This window comes from Cololabis saira, chromosome 6 (genome assembly GCF_033807715.1).
Source record: "Cololabis saira isolate AMF1-May2022 chromosome 6, fColSai1.1, whole genome shotgun sequence".
NCBI classification, from domain to species: domain Eukaryota; kingdom Metazoa; phylum Chordata; class Actinopteri; order Beloniformes; family Belonidae; genus Cololabis; species Cololabis saira.
In genome coordinates, this window is record NC_084592.1 from 3,594,491 (window position 1) to 3,606,902 (window position 12,412).

Below are 12,412 nucleotides of genomic sequence, written 5' to 3' on the forward strand. Positions count from 1 at the left end.
GTTTCTGGTGCATGGCGGAGGAGTTGTTTTCTTACAGTTGGATGCGTGGATCCAGGTTCGACGCCCCTCACACTTGACTGCAGTGTTGGTGGTGAGCAGGACGTGTTGAGGTTTGGACCAGCGAGGTTTCAGGGTGTTTTTCTGTCAGAACTCTCTGACACAGACCCAGACCCCGGGTTGGAGGTTATGGCATGGTTTGCCACTAGGAGGAGACTGGACATCTTTTACTTTTCTCTGGATTGACTAAACGGCAGAGGTTAGAGCAGAGCAAAATGATATCATGGATTCATCCATGGCATGGAGGTCCATCTTCTTCATACATAGAACTGAATTGCTTGGTATCGTCATAGGTCTACCCGTAACCATTTCATGAGGTGTGAGTTTTTGCTTCCTAATGGGTGTTGACCTCATTGACATTAGGACCAAAGGCAACAACATTGTCCATTTAAGTCCAGTTTTTTTTTTATATCTACACATACAAGAACATTTTCATATCCCTCACATTTTGGCATATGAATAAAGTCTATTTGCAGAGCTTCAAAAGGTCCCCGTTGACAATGTTCGCAATATTTTTTGCATAGGATGAAAATCTTGGAGCATACCAGTCTTTCAACACTATCTGACACATCCCCCCTTTGCTCACATGTGACAAACTATGTGACATGCGTGCTAGTCACAGGTACAATGATGTGGGTGTCACAACGCGGCCGTCGTTGCTGACCCACAAATTATTTACATTTTTACAACCATGGGAAAGCTACAATCTGTGCTCCTTCACATCAGCAGTCTCTTGTAAGAGGGCTACATCATTAGGAGAAGCCAGGTCGTTAGCAGGTATAGAAGGGCAGAGCTTTACATGGACAGGTAAGCCGAATTTGGCAGCTTCTGTGAAACAGGATCTTTGGATTTGGTGTGGGCTTCACATTTAACAACAGCAATAGATGAAGGTAGTTGACATGCTTCTAACAGTTCACCAATCAATTTACCACGTTTAAGGGGTGTCCCCGAGGATGTGATAAATCATTGGTTCGCCCACAATCTACATATACAAAATTGTGTACACAACCAAAAGCATATCTGGAATCTGTATAGATTGTAACAGTTTTACCTTTTGCTATTTGACAGGCTCTCATCAGTGCATACAATTCAGCTACTTGGGTAGAGCTGGAGTAGGGCAGGGCGGTGCTTTCAACAATTAAGAATTATCACAAATTGCATAACCTGCGTATGGTATTCCATTTTCACTATAAGCAGAGCCGTCAGTGAAGAAAACAAGATCAGAGTTAGGGAGAGGAGTTTCAGAAAAGTCAGGACGAGCAGGGTTAAGGATTAGTTGGACATGCTTTCATAAAAGGCTTATAGACACTATAGTAGGCTCAGAGACAAGTAAACACATGTTTGTTGGATTTCCATGTGCTTACATGATGGAATTACCATAGGCAGGGTAAGATTACGTAGGTTGGGATGCTCTGATTTGGCTCACCACAATAGGAGCAGTTCCCATTGTCTTTGTTTGAGAAGTGTGACGTGTGGCCTTTGTTGTGGTGTGAATGATTAAATGGTTGGTTCCTCTGTCCCTGCGTCCTCCTCTCTGCGCTCAACCTGTGTAGTGAGACACTTGGGCAAGCATTAGTGTTTCATACATTTTGGATTATTTTTGTTCTGTGTTATCCAGCCCTAACCTTTGTTGAAGGCAATTAGCAAATATATATTTTGCATGTAACCTGGAGGAAGTCCATCAATCTGATCTTGTGACAGACCACAATTTTTTTTTGCTGTCAACATTATTTTAGCATTAAGCTCCCTGGGATTATAATTTTTTCCTTGTTTAAGTTTTGTGAGAGGAGTAAAGTCAACCTGTTGTACTACTTCCCTTTGAACTGCTAAGGCAATAATACTGTAAAAGGTCTGAGCTTGCTCTGGTGTGATTTTGGCAACAGCTGTGGGATTACAGGGAATTCTACACGCATCAAGTACTTTGCTTTTCAAATCAGGTGGCAAAGTTAGTTTTAACAGCTGTATCATGTCAGGCATGTGAGGTGTGTATATTGTGAAAACTGACTCCCATTCCTCTAGCCATTTTTGTTTATTCTTTCTGACATCCTTGGGAAAATCCCCTACTATTGCATTTAGTTCTCTTTGGCTCCAAGGTTTGTAGACTACATCTTTTCCCATTGTGATCAGTGGAGCTAATTTTACTGATTGTGTTTTCTTTGATTTTCTACCTCTTTTTATAACCCACCCCTCTTCACTATTCTCTTGGCTATTCTCCTCAGATCTTGGATGTTGTCAAATCCAGTCGTCATCAGAAGTGTCATCGTCACTAGATTCTTTAATGTGTTTTACCGGATAAAGATTTTTGATTTGATCATTTAAAGGAGCTGTATGTAAGAGCAATAATAAAACGAATCATAAAATGACCCCGATATGTCAACAGACATTTAAAAATCATGTTCATTTCAAATACTTATGTCACTGACAACAGCACTCAAGCCAGGATATTCCAGTTTAAAAAGAGGAGTTGCAGCCCTCAACTGATGTTTATGTTGTCATTTTTTGTTTTGGCCTGAAGCTCCACCCTCCACCTATCTCCCAATCACCAAGTCAGTATTGTTTCGGCATCCGGGTTGCCAGCTCGGCTCTAATTATCGCAGCCATGGCAGCCTACGTTCCTGCTGCATTCTGCAGCCTACCTGGCAACCTCTGGTCGGGGGGAGGAGGGGGAGGGTACACGCCGCTCAACAATATTTTGAAAGTGACTGCAGTACCAGTTTTGGACATTTCTTACAAACGGCTCCTTTAACTGGTTCTCTAATTTCATTTTTGTCTGCGTTGTGTTTTTAAGTTCTTCTAATTGAGCCATTAGCTTTTTATTTTGGTCTGTAAGCAAGTCTGTGAGTCTGAGGGAGTTGAAGTGCTTTAGTTATTTTAACCATATTTAATACTAACTAAGTAACAAATAAAACTATCGGTACCGTAATTATCGTACATGTACTTAATAGGACCAGTCAACTCTTCCTCCGACTCTCTACTGAAAAAACTTCCCATTTTTCTTTCTGTAAGATCCCTCCCAAAAAACCTTCAATTACACTTTTACCCCCAAATCACTTGCTAATTCTTCCGATCATCAGTCTACTTCGAGCATACAAATCATTCCTGTTGATGTAAGGAGAGCAGGTCAGATCCTTACTAAAATGAAATATATCTCCAAGTATTTGGGAGAGCAAATCATCCCCACTTATTAAAACCAGTTCCTCTACATATATGTCTATTTCCCACAAATTTATCAGTGTTCCAAACACTTCTTATGGACCTCAAGTCCTGCATATGCTATAAGTCCCTCACTGGACTATTCTCTTGGTACTCAGACCAACATGGCACTCTGGCCATTCTCTCTTTAATGTTACCCGAGATATTAAACCTTTTTAGAAGAGCGAGTCAAATTCTAAGGCAGGAGAAGCAAAACATTCTCACAACACAATCAAATTCAAGTGTTATGAAACTGCAAGCATTCCTAAACATCTCTACAATAACCTTCTCAATAACCCCTGCTCACAACCACACACAGCGAACTTACCTAAATTTTAGGATGACGTCAACCGTTCTCTGGCACTCCAATTCACAGACTTTCGACAACAACCCAGCAACAATAATTTGGGATTTTGTAAAAGGACCCCTTACCTCTGAATAATTTAGAAGTCACTGGCGTGTCGTTGGTCTGGAAAAAGGAGTTTCCATCGAAGGTCTATTGTCATCCGGGTCACAGCACCAAATTGTTGAAGAATATTATTAAAACCAGTTCAGAAGTCCGCTGTGGTGTAGTGAGTTTTATTCTGTAAGCCGGCGGTGAGCAGACCGACACAGATCAGGGGCCTCATCTATAAAGCTTGCTTGCGAAGAAAAAGCGCCTGAAAGTTGCGGAAGAGGGGAATGAGGGGCTCCACGGAGCCCCTCATTTCTTCCCTGAAGGGACACAGATTTTTTTATATATATGAGTTTTACGCGCGCGTGAAACCTTTAGGTGCGGGTGTAAGCCTAAATTAGGGTCCCGCGTTAAAACGACGCAGAGCCTACGGCGTAGGGTACGCGGCAACGCGCACCTACGCCGTAGGCTCTGCGTTGGTGATGCGGAACCACAAATCAGCCCTGAGGAGCTCTGAGGAGAGACGGGAGAGGAGGAGGGGGAGCGGGGGGTGGAGCGGGGCTGCCGGGCCATTCTCGTATCATCTTCGGCTCGCACAGGGTGTGTCGATGATTTGCAATTAATGGCTGATCCTACCGTTAGTTTTTAAACTGTAAAAAGTGGGGGGGACAAAAACATGATTTTGAAAAGACGGGGGACGTGTGTCCCCCTGTTGCGCCGGGGCACTCACGGTGTTCCGCGCAGCAACGGCGTGCTGCCACTCACTCGCTGTATTTTATACTATTTATTTTTCTACTTTTACTGTGACCACAAAATAATGTTGTTTTCCTGTCCTCCACCTCATCCTCAACATCTCGATCTCAGATCTCAGTGAAATTCAGTGGCACAGTGGCTGGACACCCTCTCATTCATTCTGACGCCGAACAGGCTGCAGGAAGCCACTGCGCATGCTCAGTAGGCTCATCCATATGCATTTATGGTAAAAAGTGGGCGTGTAGAGGGCGGGATATGAGGCGGATTCAGCTGCGCAGCTTTCCAGCTGGACTGTGATTCATAAAGCAAACATTGCGTGCAAGATTGCATGCACATGGTTTTATTGGCTTTTTTATTTTATTTAGCTTTTGGGTGTACGTGCACTTTTAGTATGACTCCTACGCAGTCCATTTTTAATGAGGCCCCAGGTCTGAGTTGGGGTGCCGACCCAGAGTGGTTGGAATCATGACTTTTTATACAGTAAGTTCAAAGCACAAAAGACAGGAATAAACAAGCCAAAGGTGAAAGACAAAAAGCAATTAAAGGGGACCTATTATGGCATTTAATGTATATTTTAAACAGGCCTTGAATGTCTTAAAAACAATCTAAAGCTTGTTTTTTCTACATAAAACAGAAATTCAGCCTCTGGGCCATGTCTCTAGTTTTACTGCTTCTAACCCCTTTTTCTGTGAGTGATCCTGAGAGGCGGGGAGACTATGATAATGAGGCTCTGTGCTGATTGGCTGCTTGAATGACGTGTAGCAGGGGAGGGAACAAACCCTCGCTCTAGCCAGAGCAGCCGGCTGCATACACAAAGCGTGTCCCATGCGAGAAGCTTCTGCCACAAAATAAATTCCATTGCTTTATTTTTTTGTATTGGATTGTCCTAACTGGCCGCGAGTTTAACGGTTTCAGTGTGGACAGAGATGTCACGCAGCTCGACGCGATAGTCGGACGCTCTCATTCAGTTACACGCTGTAAACGGATCTTAAAGCCTGATTTACGGTTCTGCGTTAAATCAACGCGTACCCTACGACGTAGGCTCTGCGTTGGTGGAACGCGGAACCATAAATCAGCCTTTAGTCACCTCGTCTTCACACAGGAAGATTTAATTGAATTCTAAACAGGTACACCATAGTTCTTTACTACAATTCCTCAAAACAAATTAATCATGTTAACTGTAAAGAAATCACAACACTGAATTTTCACAAATGACAACTTTATTGTTAAGAAATAACATAAGTTGTATATAAATAACATGCACTATTGCTGGCTCAAGGAAGGACTGTGCATTTCTTCCGAAGGTGTCTGAACAGCTTCAGGTGTTTGGAAGATCTGAAACAATAGACAGAAAAAAATGTATTACTATTAGAGCTCCGGTGGTAACACTGGAGCCGCCGGGGCCCGGGGCTCCTCACCGGTCCGTCCGTGAGCAGCTCCGGCAGCTGCTCACGGACCGGACCGGTGAGGGGCCTCCGGTGCTCCGGAGCTAAGCTAAATACTTTTGCATGCAAAGATCATACCCATAGACAAATATAAATGACATAAAAAAATAACGTCACTTACCGCTGACTCGTGTGCAGTTTCCGGGTCCGTGCTGTGGGAACTGATCCTTTTATGAGGGTAAATGTCGATGCAAAACTTCATTTTTACTGTCCCTCGCTGTGGAAACAGTCACCGCTTCTAAACAATGGCAGAGCTCCAGTCGGCGGAGAGAGTTGTGGGCGTGGTTTCAGCAGCGGAGGCCAAACCTCTATGGTGACGTCACCATAGGAGCAGAATCTAAACGGCCCGTAGAAACAACATGACACTGGAAGATTCAGCAGGGCGGGGTGTACAGACCTTGCAGATTTTCATGGGATTTCATCTTCCCTGTGTTGGCAGGGTGAGGGGAGACCACTTTATATATGGTAAAACAAGAAAAAACACGTTTTTCATAATAGGTCCCCTTTAAAGGGTATTTACAGTCAGGTGTGATGTGTGGCCAAATGCTGTCCTCGGGCATTCGGCATGAATATCATTCAGTTGGAAACTACCCCATATGGGTGTTCTCGTTATTCAAGTCTGTGGCCAAATGAGTTGGTATTAAGGACAGTCAGGAACTTCATCATATGGCATTCCCGTGGTTCAAGTCTTGGTTGAAGCCAGTTCCAAGGTGTCCCCTCTGCAGGGGGTAGGAAGCTGGCATTTCAGGTCAGCCACGGTGTCACACTGCCTCATCCTCCCTCACAATCCGTTTGGGTCTGCCCGTTCTGTCCACCTTCCTCCTTCGCCAGCGCATCCAAATCACCACCAGGTGGTGATCAGTTGACAGTTCAGCCCCTCTCTTCACCCGAGTGTCCAAGACATGTGGCCGAAGGTCAGATGAAACGACAACAAAGTCGATCATTGACCTCCGGCCTAGGGTGTCCTGGTGCCACGTGCACTGATGGACACCCTTATGTTTGAATATGGTGTACGTTATGGACCAACCGTGACTAGCACAGAAGAAACAACAAAACACCGCTCAGGTTAAGATCGGGGAGGCCGTTCCTCCTATCACGCATCTCCAGGTATCACTGTCATTGCCCACGTGAGCGTCTAAGTCCCCCAGTAGAACAATGGAGTCCCCAGTTGGAGTACTATCCAGTACTCCTCCCAGGGACCCCAAGAAGGCCGGGTACTCCGCACTGCTGTTCGGCCCATAGGCACAAACAACAGTGAGAGACCTTTTCCCGACCCGAAGGCGCAGGGAAGCGACCCTCTCGTTCACCGGGGTGAATTCCAACACATGGCGACTGAGCTGGGGGGCTATAACCAAGCCCACACCAGCCCGTCGCCTCTCACCCTGGGCAGCTCCAGAGTAGTGGAGGGTCCAGCCCCTTTCAAAGAGCTGGGTTCCAGAGCCCAAGCTATGTGTGGAGGTGAGCCCGACTATCTCTAGCCGGTATCTCTCAACCTCACACACAAGCTCCGGCTCCTTCCCCCCCAGCGAGGTGACATTCCATGTCCCCACTGAGAGGGTTTGGTCCAGGGATTGGGTCGTCGAGTCACCTCGCCACGACTGCTACCCAGCCCACATGGAACCAGCCTTCATGGACCTTCCTGCGGGTGGTGGGCCTACGGGAAGGCGGGCCCACGTTGCCATTTCGGACTGAGCCCGGCCGGGTCCCACGGGCAAAGACCCGGCCACCAGGCGCTCGCCATCGAGCCCCAACCCCAGGCCTGGCTCCAGGGAGGGACCCCGGTGACGCCGATCCGGGCGACGTAACGGTCCTCGATGTCTTCCTAAGCTTTGGAACCGCTCTTATTCTGGCCCGTCACCTAGGACCTGTTTGCCATGGGAGACCCTACCAGGGGCGTAATGCCCCCGACAACATGGCTCCTAAGATCACTCGGGCACACAAACCCTTCCATAACAGTAAGGTGGAGGTTCAAGGAGGGGATCCTTCGCCATGAGTTCTAACTTGCCTATGAGTTGTCTAATCTGAACCAAAATTCATATGTTTCATGACGATTCCATGCTGGGAGATTCAAGGATCAGATCCCTTTCACAAAGGAAGTATTTTCATACATAGCAACATACGGTTGTTTTGTGGGTGTATCAGGCATTTACCACACAGTAGTAAGGTACAGAACAGGACTTTATTAATCTTCATTCCTTCTCAGTCATCTCATTCTACCCACAATGCAATGTCTAATTCCCTTGCAGTACACAGTGTAACATCGCCCTCTATAGTTCAGGCAATTGCAGTGCAGGCATATTATTGTAAGACTATTCATTGCATGAACACAAAAAGGGTCTAATAAGAACTTTATCACTCTATATTTTAGAAAAAATGAAATCACAACCATTGGGCATATTTCTGCCATACTTTGTCCAATCAGCTTCAAACTCACCACAAACACTGTTGATGCTGACATCATAAAATCCTGTGAGTTTCATTTAGATAATTCAAACAGTACACGTTTATTTTTGTTTCTCCTGCTGTTTTAAATTGTTTATTTACTTTAGATCTGTGTATTAAGTGTATTAAGCACTTCGTAATACTGCATTTAAATGTATTATAATACAGATCAGTTATTCATTTGCTGTCATATATTATATGTGTAGAACTGTTCTAATATGTGTAAATATATCAGAATATTGAAGAAATGAAGATGTGTCCACCATGTCATGGTCCCCCACATCATGGAAACATTGATGACGGGGTGGACTATGACAAGGTGGACATTTATGACTAATTTTAGCTTTTTCACAAGCACATGGTGGCTCTTCAGCTAGCAAAGCCATTCAGGGATGAAGGTGACTGTATTCTGTTTATTAAATATATTTTTAACTTCTGATTATTTAAAAAATATTAATAAATGACAGTGTGGACAAATTAAGCATGAACCAACCTAATTACAAACACAATATGATGAAAATTGGAAATATAAGGCAGGAATTTTATGTATTTGCAGTAGTTGACCCAACTCCTATAAGACAAAATGGTGTTGATCATTTTACTAATTACATCCGTCTATATGTTAAATGGTCATTTACCTCATAACAACATGGTAGACAGCAGTTTCGGAGACACTGACAAAAGGTTTAGAATTATTTTAAAAATGGAATATAGTCGATCAAACTTACGAGTTTTATTGAAGAACATGTGAAGAAAAATGAGGACATTTAAAAAGTATGTTAATGTTGTGTCCTTTAACAACTTTTTGCATTCACTGAAGTTAGTGGAGCAGCATGAGGACACGTCAAAATTAGGTACACGGAATGAAATAAAATGGTATAAAATGTGTGTGTAAATGCAGTTTGGACACTGATCTGAAAATAGAGGTGAAAGAACAGCTTCATTTTTTGTTTTAAGCAGTGGTTTTTAAAATGATTTAAAAATTATTAAAAGTAGTTTTAGAAGCTGAAAAAAGATGGCTATTGACATTGCTGGCCAGTAATGATCCCAATTATTCTGAAAGCCTTTTGTAACGTGATGGGGTCTTCACAGCTTGATTATGGCTCAACTAAATAACATTTTCAATGAAACACAGTATCTAATGTACTTTTTCACAGAACCAATATAGAGAGGCTGTACATGAAAGATCATTCCATTTGCGGTCATCATTTCTGATATGAGCACAGTCTTCTTCCCGGACATTAGCCCCATTAGGTTCACCAGCACCCCAATTCCTGGAAATAAAAGAATAATCATACTGTTTATAAATGAAAGGCACAAGTTTATGTAGACATCCCAGCTCCCAAGTCACACTGTCCCATTCTCATTTGAAAATGAAAAAATAAACATGACATCTCAGAGCGTACAGGACTCACCAAGCACATTAAATGTTCAAGTCCATGACAGCAACAATTAAGGAGTTTGGGCAGGTACAGTGTGAAAGGGTTGCCAGGACACAGTCTATTATGTATAACAAGTTCACAAAACTGCTTCAGAGCAGACCAGAAGACTTCTGGAGAAATGAAACCAAAGTGGAGTTATTTAGTACTTTTAAAACTTATCAGTTTTTTACTCCTTGTTTGACAAATACGCACAATTCTAGCATAAACACCCCATTACTTCTCTCAAACACTGCAGTGAAGTGGTGATGTTTTTGTGGCTGTCACCAGCAAAGCTACATTGGGGTGACTGAAAACTGAAAGAATCAATGTTTTGGATTGGTCAAGTCCAAATTCAGGCCTCACCCCGTATGAGCTCAGCTCAGAGAGCTGTGACTAAGTCAAAGCCCCCAAACCAATAAAACGAAAGTTACGCCTGTAACTACGGTTCTATGAGTCCCGGATGACCGCCAGGCGGTGCTGTAAGCACTGGATATCTTCCCTCGCGCATGCGCATGTCGAGTACAATACCAACAATGTCACGTCACCCGTGACCCCTGCATGACCCCCGGAAGGGGTATATCTTCCGGCGTCACCATGGGATCGACTCCTAGAATCTTCTCGCGAGAGCACGAGGATTCGGAGTGACCGGCAGGCCTGGCGGTCATCCGGGACTCATAGAGCCGTAGTTACAGGCGTAACTTTCGTTCTATTTCGTCCCTACTGACCGCCAGGCGGTGCTGTAAGCACTGGATGACGAATACCAACAATGTCACGTAGGATCCCGGTCACTTACCTCACTGACCAGGGGCAGAAGGACCCGGGAGTAGAACCACGCCCAATGGTTGTGGAGTGGCGACATTGATCCGGTAAAATCCGGAGAACGTGTCTGGCGACGTCCACAAAGCCGCTGTGCAGATGTCCTCCAGAGGCACCCCCTGCAGGGCAGCCAAGAAGCTGCAACGCTTCTGGTCGAGTGGCACCTCACCCCCACTGGTAAGGGGCGGCCACTGGCCCTGTAGGCATGCTCGACGGTGTCCACCACCCAGTGGGACGGCGCTGTCCAGAAACAGCACGCCCCCTGTTGGGGCCACCATGGCAGAGAACAAGCTGCTCCGACCGTCGCACAGGCGCGGTAGCATAAGCAGCGAGGGCCCGTACGGGGCACAAAGGGCTCGGCCCACTCTCTGCAGGACCTAGGGCAGGAACGCCACGTTCGGCCACAACGTAGCCCCTGAGCTGACTGACAGGGCATGTAACTCATCGACTCGCCGATGTCATAGCGAGGAGAAAAGCTATCTCTATAGAGAGCCACTTCAGGCCCACCCGGGCCAAGGGCCCAAAGGGTGGAGAAGAGAGGGCACCTAGCACCATGGGCAGGTCCCACACTGCTCGGGGGTTTATATTTATGTTTATGTTCTGGTTCTCTGGAAAGCGTCTTGAGACAACATCTGTTGTATTAGACGCTATATAAATAAAATCGAATGGAATCGAAAACTGGGGCCTTCGGGCTCCTCGGGGGGGGGGGGGGGGGGCGCAACCTCAGAGCCCCCCTGAGAAAGAGAAACCAGCCGGTGGCACCCCACGGTGGCATTCTCAACCAGGGCATGTTGCGACGAAATGACCGCCACATACACCCTTAAAGTGGACTGAGCACGGCCAACATCCAGGAGGGACCGAAAGGAACCCCAGGATCGTTGCCACGGGGCAAAGAACAGGGTCCTCTGCCCCGTCTGCACGCTAGGCAGAGAATCTCCCCCACTCGCACTCATACCAGAGGGGGGTGGGAGGCACATGGGCATTCGAGATGCCAGCCCTGACGTGTTCAGGACAGCTTGACAACAATGGGTCGGGCGCCGCAGCGGCCAGACCCAGAGCTGAAACGACGGGGTCGGGGTGCAAAGCTTGAATCCCCGGCTGGGAAAGACGGCCCCTCTGAGGGGCGTCATGTTGTGTCGCAGCAGAGCCTCCGCAGCAGTGGAAACTATGTTTCCCCGGTCGGAAGGGGGCCACCAAGAGGAGCCCGTGAGCCCTCTGGAGGACCCTCTGCAAAGGCGGCTTGCGCCGGGAGAGGAAGTCCGTCACCCGGTTCCTGTCTCCAGGCAGGAACATCGCCCGAAGGCCGGGCAGGCGAGGAGCTGTCCACGCTAGGAGGCCCCGGGACACCTGCAGCAGCTGTGCAGAGTCGGTGCCCCCTCTGGTGGCCGATCAAGGGACAGTGGACACACTGTCCGACCGAACCGGCACATGCCTCCCCCACAGGAGTTGCAAAAAAAAATGTTAAAAAATGTTAGAGTGTGAAGTGCAGAGCCAAGCTCCAGCACGTTGATGTGGCGCGTGCGGACCCGGGAGGACTACTGATGACAGCCTCCCGGCAGGGAGGGGACAGCGCCTAAGGGCACACCCCTCAGCCGGAATGTCCCGCCTTTCCAGGGTGCAAGGGTATGGACACACCCGCGAAACCCTGACCAGCCTGCGCCCGTGCCTCTTGGCATCCAGGCGAGGCTGTCCAGCCACATTGCAGGGGGCGTAGCGACAGCAGGCCCAAAGGTATAAGAGGGGCAAGGGTTGCCATCACGCACCTGGTGAAAAAATCCTCGGTGACAGGGAGAGCCCGCACAGGAGCACCCTGAACCGACAATGGTGGCCCCGGTAGGCGAACCCCCGGAACTACCGGTGACGTTGAAACGTGCACGTGAAACAAGCGCCCT

General features: G+C 46.8%; 1 protein-coding gene across 1 annotated transcript in view; it reads right to left on the reverse strand.

The window, feature by feature from the left end:
- Positions 1-8,753: 8,753 nt before the first annotated feature.
- The window catches only part of LOC133446320 (CD209 antigen-like protein C), a 33,553-nt gene continuing 29,894 nt past the window's right edge, over positions 8,754-12,412 (reverse strand). The window contains exon 7 of the mRNA XM_061724332.1: positions 8,754-9,557. Coding sequence (XP_061580316.1) covers positions 9,422-9,557 — 136 coding nt within the window. The 3' untranslated portion in view covers positions 8,754-9,421. The remainder of the gene's footprint in view (positions 9,558-12,412) is intronic.